General features: G+C 41.3%; 2 protein-coding genes across 2 annotated transcripts; one reads left to right on the forward strand and one right to left on the reverse strand.

The window, feature by feature from the left end:
• The first annotated feature begins 256 nt into the window (after positions 1–256).
• On the forward strand, positions 257–2,418 carry s100a1 (S100 calcium binding protein A1). Its single transcript, XM_072460385.1, has 3 exons — positions 257–341; positions 1,837–2,011; positions 2,128–2,418. Exons 2-3 carry the CDS (start codon positions 1,844–1,846, stop codon positions 2,290–2,292), a joined length of 333 nt encoding a protein of 110 aa, XP_072316486.1. The 5' UTR covers positions 257–341; positions 1,837–1,843; the 3' UTR covers positions 2,293–2,418.
• A 1,438-nt stretch (positions 2,419–3,856) lies between these two features.
• mettl25b (methyltransferase like 25B) lies at positions 3,857–12,964 on the reverse strand. The gene is made up of 8 exons (XM_072460381.1): positions 12,583–12,964; positions 11,210–11,328; positions 8,551–8,767; positions 8,412–8,474; positions 8,199–8,336; positions 6,731–7,470; positions 4,888–5,072; positions 3,857–3,981 (listed from the first exon to the last, which is right to left on the reverse strand). Exons 1-8 carry the CDS (start codon positions 12,682–12,684, stop codon positions 3,896–3,898), a joined length of 1,650 nt encoding a protein of 549 aa, XP_072316482.1. The 5' UTR covers positions 12,685–12,964; the 3' UTR covers positions 3,857–3,895.
• Between the last annotated feature and the right edge of the window lie 97 nt (positions 12,965–13,061).

Raw genomic sequence — 13,061 nt, forward strand, 5'->3', positions numbered from 1 at the left:
AGCCTTACTTGGATGACCAGTAGAAGACCACTCTTATGCTAACAATGCTACGTAAACGTGATAAGCCCTACAGCACTCGCAGCATCAGATGATAACGTATGCTGCAGGCTACATTAGCTCATTCCTATAATATTACCCATGACCTCACCTCACCTGACCTCGCCTAACAAGAGGCTCTGCAGGTGCGCTGAAGGGGGCGGGGTCTGTGAGCGCACGGTGTCACGTGTCCACAGTCACGAGCTCCATAAAGCAGTCCGCACGGCACCGCTCACACACTGACGCCGCCGTCGCCTCCTCCCTCTCATCGCCGTCATCTCCGTGACCACGCGCGCTCTGTGCAGGTGAGTCCGTGCGCCCGAAACATGGCCCGGAATGATTGAAAAGTGTGTGTTACGTGAAGACAGACATTTTGTTGTTGACGAAGTAAATGCATTACAAGAACTAAGCACGAGGCCAAGTGCTCAAATCAAGCTAATTGGTGTCCGGTGGTCGTTGTTCTTTAGGCTAACTGGGGGCGTGGTGACGACATGATTGCCGTAGGTTGTGTTGGGTTCTTATTTATTTAATGTTTCAACAATTTTTGGGAAAATTTAAATATATAAATCTTGCAGCCTACAGTGTTCTAAATGTAGCAATAATATCTAACAGGAAAAGCTTTTTACTCTTTCAATTTCCTGAGCACAAACATGCATGCTCTCCCTCAGTACTGTGATTTATTGAACAAAACTAGGATAAATCTTTTTGTGAAATTTGTATGTTATCTCAATAGTAAATTGTTTGGATTAAGAGTCACTTCCTGTTTGTAATAACCCAGCAAACACTGAGCAAAAACTTAATGTCACAATTGTTTAGTATTTGACAAAACATGAGAGACTTTAGTTTGGTTAAATATTTAGAGGGTCAAAGTTGTTTGTGTAATTTATGCATAAACGTTGAGTGGAATGAGTGCCCCTAGTGTGATGTCATTCTACAGATTATTGTAGAAGTTTTCTCCACAAATATCTGCTTGATTGGTATAAAACTAATTTGTACAAATACATCAAAGTCAAAATTGGAACATTGTAAAAACCTGTCGAATGCACTAAATTTATTTAAACTAAATTTTTATTGACTGAAGCCATCAGGATCAATACTGGCTGTATTGTTTAAAAAATACTCAAGTTGCTCATTAAGGCTTAGAAACTCTTTTAAAATGTGTTTTTTTTTATTATTTTTTTTTATTTATTGCACAGCCCTAAATATGACCTGACATAATTTGCCTGTAACAAATATCACAGGATTCATTGGGAACAACCAGTGTATTTCTGCAAAGGCCATCGCCACCAGTCTATTCTAAACAATCATGCTTCTGTGCCAGTTTAAACTCTAGAAGCCTTAAGCTCCTTTTTGGGGGGTCTGTCTTTTGTTGGTCGGGGCGGTTGCCAGGTGAAGCTGCCCCCCCCCCCCCCCCCGGCTTCTCCGGTGTCTCTTTCCAACGGTCAACAACAGTTTAACAAAGATCGGTGCTCGCACTTGTTGTATTCTGTGAGATTTGGCGAAATGTCATGTTGCCTGAACACTTTCGGATGCGTGACCGAAGACGTGGCCAAGACGCGATCATATTTGGGCGACAAGCAGTGAGCATTCCCACGCTGGACAGACTATTGAGGAAAATGTGCTGCCTGTTAAACTGGGGTCAGGAAGATTGCTTAAATTGGGCTACATTTGCAAAGTTGTGTCACTATTCCATATTTATCTCTGTAAACCTTTCTAGACTATGGATAAAATGTATTACGGCTGTTTGTTTGCCCAATGAGCTGAGGGAAAGCACAATGCCCACGTGTTCTGTGTTTGCAGGACCAAAATGACAGACTCCCGGCTCACAATGGCGATCCAGACTCTCGTGGGGGTGTTCCACGAGTATGCGTCGAAAGACGAGGAGGGCAAGTGTAATAAGGAAGCCCACATGGACCAGTTCAAGCTGAGCAGACGTGAACTCAAGGAACTACTGCAGAAGGAACTCAACTTTGAAGTGAGTAAGCCTGTTGAAGTAGTCTTTGAGATTAGATTTTCCAACAACCATTTGGCGTTTCCTTTCTGTAGCTACATTTTGGCAAAGCTTTCATAGTTTCCGTGAATTGCTTCCAGAACACAAAGGATCCCGCCAAGCTTGAGGAGCTGATGAAGGATTTGGATGAGAACGGCGACGGGCAGGTGGACTTCCAGGAGTATGTGGTGTTCGTGGTTACCATGGCGTGTCTGTGCAACGACTTCCTCGAGACAATCCTGACCGAAGAACGGGATTCTGTGTAATGAAAAACACGACGCACCCTTGACGAGCCACACCCCACTGGGCAGGAGAGAAACCGGTCTGGTGGTTTTGTACACAGTCTTTAATAAACAGTTTTGCACTTCCATGTCTAGTCAATTTTATGTGTAGAAGTAAATGTCCAGCATTTCTCTGTATTCTCCTAGGGGGAGGCTACAGGAGAGTAATGGAAAAGTCAGTTTTTTTTGCATAGATGTGGGGGAGGAATTAATTACCGTAAATATTTTTCCATTAAAATCTCATTTGGAACAGTCAGAAAATGGTCGCGTCATGTAAAGACAGTTTATTCCCAGTGTTTCGAAAACTGGAAACGCTATTGACTAAATGCATTGCTAACATTTTTAAAAGTTCCTTGAGTGAATGTTTATGCCTTAACCTGATACCAGCAGCTGTGATTTTTAAAACCATATAACCGGTCTTTGTGCGCTGGTGGCACTGTCTGTGTGGTGCATGTTGTGTATGTGTGGGTCCATGGCGTTTTAGACTTCTGCCTGAACCAAGAATTGACTATTCCATTGTTAGACTTTTGCCTTTGAAGTTCCGAAGAACTATAAAAATGAAAAGATGACTCAGTGAAATGATAACGTTTTTTTTTTTTTTTTTTAAGTGGATATTTTTACTTCTGATTTGAATAATTTAAATAACAAACCTTGTGGGCATTTGAGTCTGCCTGAATGGTCCGGAACATCCTGCCTAAAGATTTGAGTTAAAGGCTAAACAAAATTCAGACTATTTCAGTGACTTCCTTTTTGACACTTTTTAGCACGCTCATGTTTCACGCATAAATTATGAATCTTTTTAACTGGTACTTAAATACATGTAGATTTGTATTCAAATGATTTTTATTTTTTTAGTATCTGTTCATTTATTTACAAACTTGAGCACTTCCATCTCTGCCAAAACTGCATTTTGTTTAAATGTTTTGCCAATTAGTCTGACGATATCTGCGACTAGTAACTGATATAAAAGTACAAATTCTCCCACTGCTGCCTTAGACGGCCAGAAATTTAACTTCATAATTCAAAAGATCCGCATTTCTTTGTAAGCGTGTCATTGATACACAGGCTCGACCATAATAGACTCACGTAGCCTAAACCCTCGGCACAGACGGACACGTTCTTTGTCCAGATCCACCAACGTGAACGTAATCCTGTCTGGAGCAATTCAATACGGAGCTTTACAAAGCAGCAAAAGCTCATGTCAATTATGGAAAAGGGATCGTAAAAGTATTTAACCATCTAAATGTTAAAATGTGTAAATATGTACTCTAATCTGAATGAAAAGTGTGGAATTGTGCATCAACAGTGCCATCAAGTGGTGAAAGACTTGAAAATAATTTTTAAATGTGATTTAAGTCTGTTGGCGTTTACTTCACTCAACAAAAACCAAACTGCAACCAGATTTTAATGGTTTAATAACGGTAGAAAAATGTAGCACATGGTCAAGATTTTATTTTAGCAAAGGTGAAAAAAATGGTAGTCTCTAAATGTTGCCAAATTTTCATACCAAATAAATAAGCACATGATTTGCTTCCAGAAATATATAAAAAAAGAGTGCAATGGTAAAATGTAGACAAAGGTGCTAAAACTATCTCTGCAGCTTTAGAGCCACCAGGACAAAGTTTCTTGGAGATAAGTTTGGGTTGAAGAGAGGAACCAGCTGACTGTCCACACCTGGAACACAAGATACAAGAAGCTCCATCAGCTACGCAAAACACAAGAAAGTCACTCAACTCGAGAAACTCATAAATAAACCCATATTTCCAACTCGAAGGAAAAGGCTTGATGCCACAAATCTAATTTAAAATGCTTTTTGGGGGTAAAATTAATCAAATTTTCGACACAATGTTATGAAACCATGTGAGCTTATACTAGTGGATAAAGCTCAAGATTGCTATGGAAAGGTCAAATTTTGTCCTGTTAAGTTTTTAGTATCAACAGTTGTTCAAAGACATATTTGGTTTCGATACTAGTTTTAGTATTGATTTTCAATGCTTTTGACAACCCTAGTATGAAATAAACTGAATCAATATCAATGATTGTGTCCAAATGGTTTATTGACAGGTAAAGAAACGGTTATCCTGCATAAAATATAAATCAGCAAAGTACTGACAGGGTGAAAATTCATTCTTATAATTCAATGAAATTAGCTCCGGATTGAGACAATTCCTCTCGCAGTCACAAGACGGCTGCTGCAAATGCCACGACAACAGTAACCATGGTCCCTGTAGTTGTTGTATCTCACTGAGTATTAAAGTACTGACGCTCAATTTTAATTTGCTAGTTTGATTATGTTTGTATGACTAATCCAAAAAGTCTCACACTCAAGGGGGGAATAGTGAACAAAATATAGGAAAGCATTTCACTCGGTTTAACGCAAAATAGTGCCTTATGTTTTAAAGCAAACAACCAGAAGAGGGCGCAAAAAGGCATTGACGAGTGAACCCTTATGAGACCACAAAAGAATAAGATGGAGTGAGCCGGTTTAACACACAATGAGACACGAGATATTAAGCTCTCGGCAGAAAACATCGAACAAGGCAAACGTTTGTGGCCTCTGTGCCCGTCCGACTCGCTCACCGTTCTCCTGCAGGTAGATGATCCGGTCCAGCAGCACCAGGCTCTCCACCGCCGGAGCCAGCAGCAGAGCCAGGCTGAAGAACACCACCACCCTGCCCTGGTGCTCCAGCATGGCCTCCACACGGGCAGAGTCCAGGGGGAGGTCAGGGGGCAAACCCACCCGCGGCAGGCCCAGACGAGCGTACCTGCCGTCACAGTCACGCAGCAAACTTCAAACTTTACGCAGACCCGAACTTGTACTAGAACTTCTGTTGTTTCCATAGCTACGCAGACTGGACATTGAACTTGTATTTCCATAGAGTTCTCCTTTAGGACTATGTACATAAACTGTTCCAGAAACTATATACATGTTCTAGTTTTTGCTTAGAAGGATGTCTATTATGAAGTCTGATTTATTGTATGTAACAAACCCCATAAAAACAATGATAAATAATCATTTTCTTTTCAATATGAAGTAGTTTACCCAAAGACTAAATCAGTTCAAATAAAACTTCCACTATAAAATGTTTAAAAGTATTAAACCTGACACCCTTAGACCTGGCTTACACTTACATTTGTATCTTTTGTGATTTTAAGACGTGATTTTCATGATTGGCTGTTGTAGAGTCGCTCAAAGTTGACGATGTTGGACCTTTCGATTTGAGGTTTTGGATCTGCGACTCGACAAAAGCGGGAACAGAATAACACTGACCCTAGAAGCACGACTCCTTCCCGTAGGGTCGATTTCCATAATAAAAGAATATACTGACTCGATTGGAGGGTAGTCAAAAGTATCATGAACCATAAACTAATCAATACTAAAACTACTATTGACACTAGGTACTACTTTGAGCAAGTATCGATAAAAATCCCACAAACAGTTTTAGAATGAGCTTTATCAGAACTAGCTCTGATGAAGCCCCATCACTGTAAAACTGTCCAAAGGCAGACTTTTGTCCTGTTAAAGAATTTTTAGCATTAATACTTGCTCAAATTAGTATCCAGTCCCAATACTAGTTTTAGAATCGATTAGTATACGATTTTTTCTACTTTTGACAACCGTAGCTCCCTGGAACTCGCGTGCAGTCGACCTTACTCAGATTTCAATCCTAAAATATGCTTCTGTAAAAAACATCGTATTCCCGCAAAACAAGCTTAAATGGACGATTTTTCGGCGATTTGAGAACGCAGGAGGAAGTCCCCGTGAGGACTGATACAACACACACGTGCGTTTGTTTATTAGCGCAACGGAGCGCATCGCATCGCTCGTCTCCCGTAGATTTCTGTCCACTTCTGCGTCAGCTCGAACTGTCTTTCTCCGTCTTCATTTTGCCCCGTACACTGAGGGAACTATATTATGATAGATCCATGCGCTTAGGCACGCGTCAACGTGGGGACGAGCCTGACGCGGCTGCAGGTGAGCGGTAGGTGCGTTTTATGATTGATACGTGGCAGGACAAATGATTTATCCACGCCACGAGGAAATATGATTAAAAAATTGCTGAAAAAAATTGTCCATTCCACCTTTAAGCCAAAACTTGCAGCAATACACTGTTGCTATATTTATGTCTGCAATCTACAGGTGCAGTTGATTTCCAAATTGATTTTTGGTCTCATTTACCTGCACAGTCTCACCTAAAAGCTTAAAACAGTCCTTGCCAAGATTCTCAGGGGTCTGCAAGGGTTTATAGAAAAGAAGTTCAAACTAGATTGTGTGATTTTTACTGAAAGGATGGCATGTTATTGCTTGTTTAAAGTATTTTATATTCAATACGGTTCTGTTACATATTTATTAGAGAATAAACAATATTCATCAACAGATCCATGTGTAAAATAGGTCAGTGGGTGAAAAAGGTGGACTCACTCAGTAAAGGGTAAGAGATGAGCCTTCTTGATGGTCTGGATCCCGGCTCTCCTCAGATCCGGCCTGGCGTCCCGTATGAAGCTCTCCAGCGCGGCTCTGTAGCAGTGTATCCTCAGCAGCTCGCTCTCCTCCCTCAGCCTCCTCGTGTAGTCCTCCATGGCGTGACACGAGCCCTCCCGCGCCTTGTACGACAGCTCGTGCCCCGGCAAGCCCCTCACCCAGGCGCTCATGGGGAACCCCAACTCCGAGGGGCCGTCCGGGGCGAGGGAAGCGGGGCGCCGGACGAGACCCGGAGGCGCGGGGTTCTCCTTGGTGGTGATCTTCATGTAGCAGCAAGCCACCGACGTGATGGCGCGCACGTGTGGGCACTTGGCGAAATGGCGCAGGAGAGTGACGCTCAGGTCTCCGCACGCGTGGAGGCCCGTGAGGACAAAGTCTGAGACGCTCTCCACGTAGTCGTCCCTGGAGTCCTCGGAGACGTTTTGGGTCAAAGCAAGCTCATTCTCCGCCAAATGTCCTTGCGTTGAATCAGTGTTTCGTGGATTACAGTCTGCTTCTTGTGATTTTGTTTCCTGTTTTGAGGCTTTGAGCTTCTTTTTATGTGGGCCGAGAGTCGGGGGACTTTGTCTGACGCTGTGCGGTGACTGCAGTTGTTTGACGAAGTCTTTCCAGGAGGCGTTCGGGTCGACCCAGCCGGCCACATGACGAGGAGAAGAGCCGAGGGCTGGGAAGGTGCACCTCTGAGAAGAAGAGTAGTTCAGTGGATAAATAGTCAAACTTATCTAATCTGCGATGTGCGTTCTAATTTTTAACACAGCAACATCGTGTCTTCATTCATAACGTTCATGTCCAGGCAGCTCATACTACACAATTTGCAATTCTCAGATTTCATGCCTCGTAATTTCAAAATCCTGTCTGACATGGAGAACAGCACAGGTCCAACTGTCCCAGAGCACGGTGGCTTCTCTCGCCTGCACTGATGGACCAGAGCTCAGGGAATGTGTGGATTGTGCTGAACTTGATTCAGTTTCAATTATGTCATTTTTCAAGATTTTTATATCAGTATTTATCCAAAAGGCCACTTTAAAAAAAAAAAAAAAAAAAAAAAAAAAAAAGATAAATCGTTTACTTTTACTTGCAGGTGCAGAATGTTCCTCAATATGGTATTTCACTTTTTTTTTTAAACGTTTTTATTTTAATAAATTATAGGTCAGATCAGGACAGGACAATCCTGCAAACAGTAAGAATTACATGTTTTTTCACAGTATTTTTGAGCAATGAAAACGTGTAAGTCAACATCTCCATGAAGACAAAGAAATTATTTAGTAACTGCACTTTTAAGTAAACCTTTGGCAGCAGTAATTCTTTAGGCATGTATTTTTACTTGTAATCGAGACTTGCTCAAATGAAATGAATATAATAAACAAGTCTGTGTGCTTTCTTTGACTGCCCTAGTGTTTAAACCGACCCTTTTTTGCTTTTCTTTATCCAAGGCCAATAACAGCTGTTTGTCAAACTCAGTTGCCATGGAAACCAGGTGTCGATCCGCTTCGATTGCGGTCACCGACAGCCCGAGACCGTAGGACAGGAAGCGAGTGAGGTGACCCTGTTTGGAGCAGAGCATGAGTAGTTCCTTAAGATGTTTCGAAGCGTGAATTGGACAAAAATATTAGATCTTCACTTGTCCAGAGCCAACGTCCACCACTCTGCTGCACCCAGTCTCGTCGCAGATCCGCTTCACCAGCTGGAGACGTCCACAGTAAAAGAGTTACCACAACATTCTTTATTTCTGTATGTTTGAGGGGGGAAACAAGCCTTACCGCGCCCAGCTTGCGTATTTCATGCTGTTTCTTTGGTTTGACGTGTTTCCTGAATATATGCCCCAGCAGTGAGCTCTGACTCTGGTTCTCCTGGAACTCCTCTGGCTTCACCGTCCCAGTGGCGATGTCTCTGATGTGCGTATCCTTCCTGGGAAAGGCCAAGGCATGAGATGTGGCCCTGAACGCCAGCAGGGACAGAGGCCATACTGACGGATACCTGGAATAAAGGACAATTGTGCGAGTCATTACAAAATAAATATTCACAATCTTGATATTTCCTAAGCAGCAAAATATTAAGGAATATACTTTATGTGTATGACTTCCCATGGAGTTCACTCTCAAATAGGACTTTTGCAATTCATATCTAGTTCTTTGTAATGCATGTTTTTGATTGCTTATAATTTTCCCCAATAAAGCTAGCTTGAAATTATGTCTAGAATTTTCAGTTTGCCAAATGTTAGACCAATGGAGATCTTAAGTTACCAAAAACTAAACTTGATGTTAATTCAAAAGTACTCTGATAAATGTATTTAACCGTAGTGACCCAGCAGTTTATCTGGTTTTTCGACGGCTACTTTTTAAACTGTTTTTGCCTCCGATGAACAGGTGTTGAAAAAGTACCATTTCTGCTTTGACACATGAAACGCTGCATCTGGTTCGGCCAATGCAATTGCTATTTCCACATCTAAATAAATAAATATTATAAACTAGATAATGTGCAATGGCTGAAGCCATTGCTAGTGTCTGAATTCTTGTAGTAAAGACTTTATTCTCGTTAGGCTCGAGCCATAGAATGGAATGTTCATTCCATGGAATGCTCGAGTCTATTGTTCTTCCCCTGGTTTCTTATTCCTATTATTCCTATTCTTCATGTTCATACTCGGGCATTTTTGACCCCCTGAACATCAATGAAAGTCACACATGGGGACATAGACGCCATCGGCTCGGCCCGAACTCAAATAAAATGGAGCTTGTAGGAGCACAAATGGCCCGGCGCCGCGCCCCCAGGGGAAAAACAATAGACTCGAGCATTCCATGGAATGAACATTCCATTCTATGGCTCGAGCCTAACGAGAATAAAGTCTTTACTACAAGAATTACGTTAGAATGAACATTCTAACGTGCTTTTGAACTCATGGGCTTTGAAACACCAAAGTAATGGAAGGCAATGTAACACTTGGATACCAGCCGCGAGGACTACGACAAAGTCTGAGGAATAAAGTCTGGCGGTAATGCAACACTTGGATGCCAACCGCCATAAAACAACAACAACAACAACAACATGTAGTTTAGTTGTGTAAAGAAGTGTAATGTGCAAAATTTGTGGAAAAGGTACTGCATTTGTGTGAAAGTACTGCATGTGTGTAACACGTGTGTCAGAGTACTACATGTGTTGTTGAAAATGTTCAATATTTGTTGAAAAATATTCAGCCTTCCCACCTGTCCATGTTTTCTGCTGCGTTTTGCGACATACCAAAGACGCTCAGTAATTCACAGTTGATGATTGCGTAGTTTGCGACTCAAATAGTTGTTTGTCCAGACAAATTGCAAGATCGTGCTGGAAAAAGGGAGAGAGAGCCTCGGTGACCCGGCTGCACCCCCGCCTCCCTGTAGAGACTAATTAGCTAACGCTTTGCAAATACTGAAAAATATTCTGCTATGTAAAAATGTCAAAAGCAATAGCCTCCCAAAGACGGTGAAAGCGATCGTAAAGAGGTTTAACTTGTTGAAATTGGTGAAAGTGTTAAATACACCGCGGAAGCCAAATCGCGCCCGACACAGAATGTGAGCGCGTGTACATTTGAAAGACAAACGCACCAGACGCGCGGTCTCGACGCCCCGGACTCATGTCCGTAAAATACACTCGGCAGCAGACGTGCGTCCGAGTCGTCCTGCACATGCGCAGTGGAGGAATTGTGCTGTGTTGCTTTTCTCATGGTGTAAATGGGGTTTAATGGCGGACCATGGCTTTGGTTTATTAACTTTACAAAGTCCAAAAGCGGAGGCGATGGACTCTGGGGCCTGTCTGGGACCCGCATATACTTCAGAGGTGGGCAGAGTTTAGTCAATATCATTATTTGCTGCGTTTGCTACGTGCTTGACACGCGTTTACAAAGACTTTGAATGTAAACTGGCCGCTTCGGCCGCCGCGGGGTGGAGGCCCCTTAAGGAGTGGAAACGCATCAAAGATCCTACAATCCTAAAATACAAGAACATATAGTGTCTGCTTTATGACATCATGAGCAGACGCTCAATAATGTACCTCTTATGGACGTTTGGAACACATAAACATGGACGTTTGAAACACATAAACATGGACGTTTGGAACACATAAACATGGACGTTTGGAACACATAAACATGGACGTTTGAAACACATAAACATGGACGTTTGGAACACATAAACATGGACGTTTGGAACACATAAACATGGACGTTTGGAACACAAACATGGACGTTTGGAACACATAAACATGGACGTTTGGAACACATAAACATGGACGTTTGGAACACATAAACATGGACGTTTGGAACACATAAACATGGACGTTTGGAACACATAAACATGGAAGATTTCCATGGTAACGGTAATTCTGTCCCAGGTTTGATTTAGATATTGTTGAAAATGCATAGATGCTATCATTAATAACTCATCTTACCTCCTGTCTTGGCAGGTAGCGTCGAGTAACAGATCTGCGATCTGTGGAAATGAGAGGTGTTTGAGTGTGGACTGCCAGCTGCTGGGTAATGTCTGCCACAGGTCCTCCGTGAAAAACTCCTGAGGGGGAAAACATGTTATGGAACAGAAAATGATTCAGTTTGATGGTCTTAAATTAAAACATGATAAACTGTCAAAGTGATTGCCATATAAAGATTCAAACTCCACAGTTGCCATAGAAATTTGTATAAGAGTTCAAACTTTCACCATTGTTTTCTTTTGTGGATTGAAGGTTATGCACCGACATTCTTTTATTTCAAAAATGTGGCAGACATATGGGCAGCACAACTTGGCCCACAACAATTAATTTCCTCAAAGCAGGGACTCAGAAACATCATATTTAAGGAGACAAAAGTAACTGTTAATCAGTGCAACTGTGTGTGATCCAAAGTCTGTATCAGTGATCAATGTGAGTGTAGCTGCAGTGTTCTGTTGTTTATCAGCATGTCAAACTGTTTAAAACAGTAACTTGATTTTCTTCTTATAAATATCAGATACAAACTAAATGTTTATCAAAGTTGTATACTTTTATACTTATTATAAAACTGTAATTTAGATAGTCTTTCACAGTTTTAGGGGTTTTAACTTTGATTTTAACAGTTAATATAGCCGATTAACATTAGTCGATTAATCGGTTGATCATATCTTAGTCGTAATTAATTTATTTCACTAGATAAAACAATTTATATGGGACAACAGCAAAGAGGAAAAGAGAAAGGAGTGAGTTAGCTGAAGATTAGGGCGTGAACTATGAGTTTAATATGAATTTGTAATGGTACATATAAATACACAGTTTCCTAGTACTTTTATGTATAAATAGTTGTTGTACCGTCTTAGTTTTGTGACTGCAGATAAAGATATTTAGCCAATAAGCTAGTTTGAGGAGCTTATGCCACGCCACTTTTTAAGTCCACTAATCGATCTGGTTTAGTCGAACAAATATTTCTTTAGTCGATTACAAGAGGAAATGTCATTGCTCACTATTGTCGGTGTAATCCCTCATTCGTCCAGGCGTGTTCCATTGTAGAAAAAGCTTCAGTTGTAGTCTGGACTCAGTTAGAAAAAATAGTAATAATATTTTTTCTAACGGAGTCCAGATGACTACAACTGAAGCTTTTTCTACATGGCTCACTATTGACTCGTTTTTACCACTCACTGCTCAAATTGAGAATGTTGCATGTCATCTGCATAACCTGTTTATTGGTAAAAGTAACTTGTAATTCACACGAAATATGTGTATCTTGTTAAATAGGGTTACAATAAGCAAAATAAAATGAATGAGTTCAAACTTCATCGTGTTTTAACAAAACTTACGATGATATAGGAGTCGGACAGATGTCTGTACTGTGAGAGGAAAGCGGTGAGGTTTGTCGCCAGCTGTCTTTGTTGTTCTGGAGAAAGACTTGGTGTAAACATGTTTTCATCTTAACTTGAAAGAAATGGCATGTTATTTATTGACATCACACTGATGCTAACACCGACTTAGCTTGACGCTAGCTAGCTGGTAATCTAATTTTGAAGTTAAGTTGGAAATCGGGCCAATTACTGTAGCTTTTATCACTGCTGTACCGTAAACCTATACAATCGATGCAATATCCGATTACACAATGAAAGCCAAAAGCTTACAAAACGCGATAATAGTAAGACGAGTGCTAACTGCAGCTAGCGCGCTAACTCGTGGGCGGAGAAACATGCTGCATTCACGTACAATTCGTTTGTTTACCGAACATGTCCGCAGCTTGAGTTGACTCAAACTATGTTAGATTATGAAGATACGCTCGTGTTTGTATCGT

Source organism: Eucyclogobius newberryi, unplaced genomic scaffold, assembly GCF_026437365.1.
Source record: "Eucyclogobius newberryi isolate DKJ021-1_F unplaced genomic scaffold, fEucNew1.0.hap1 SCAF_3, whole genome shotgun sequence".
NCBI lineage: Eukaryota > Metazoa > Chordata > Actinopteri > Gobiiformes > Gobiidae > Eucyclogobius > Eucyclogobius newberryi.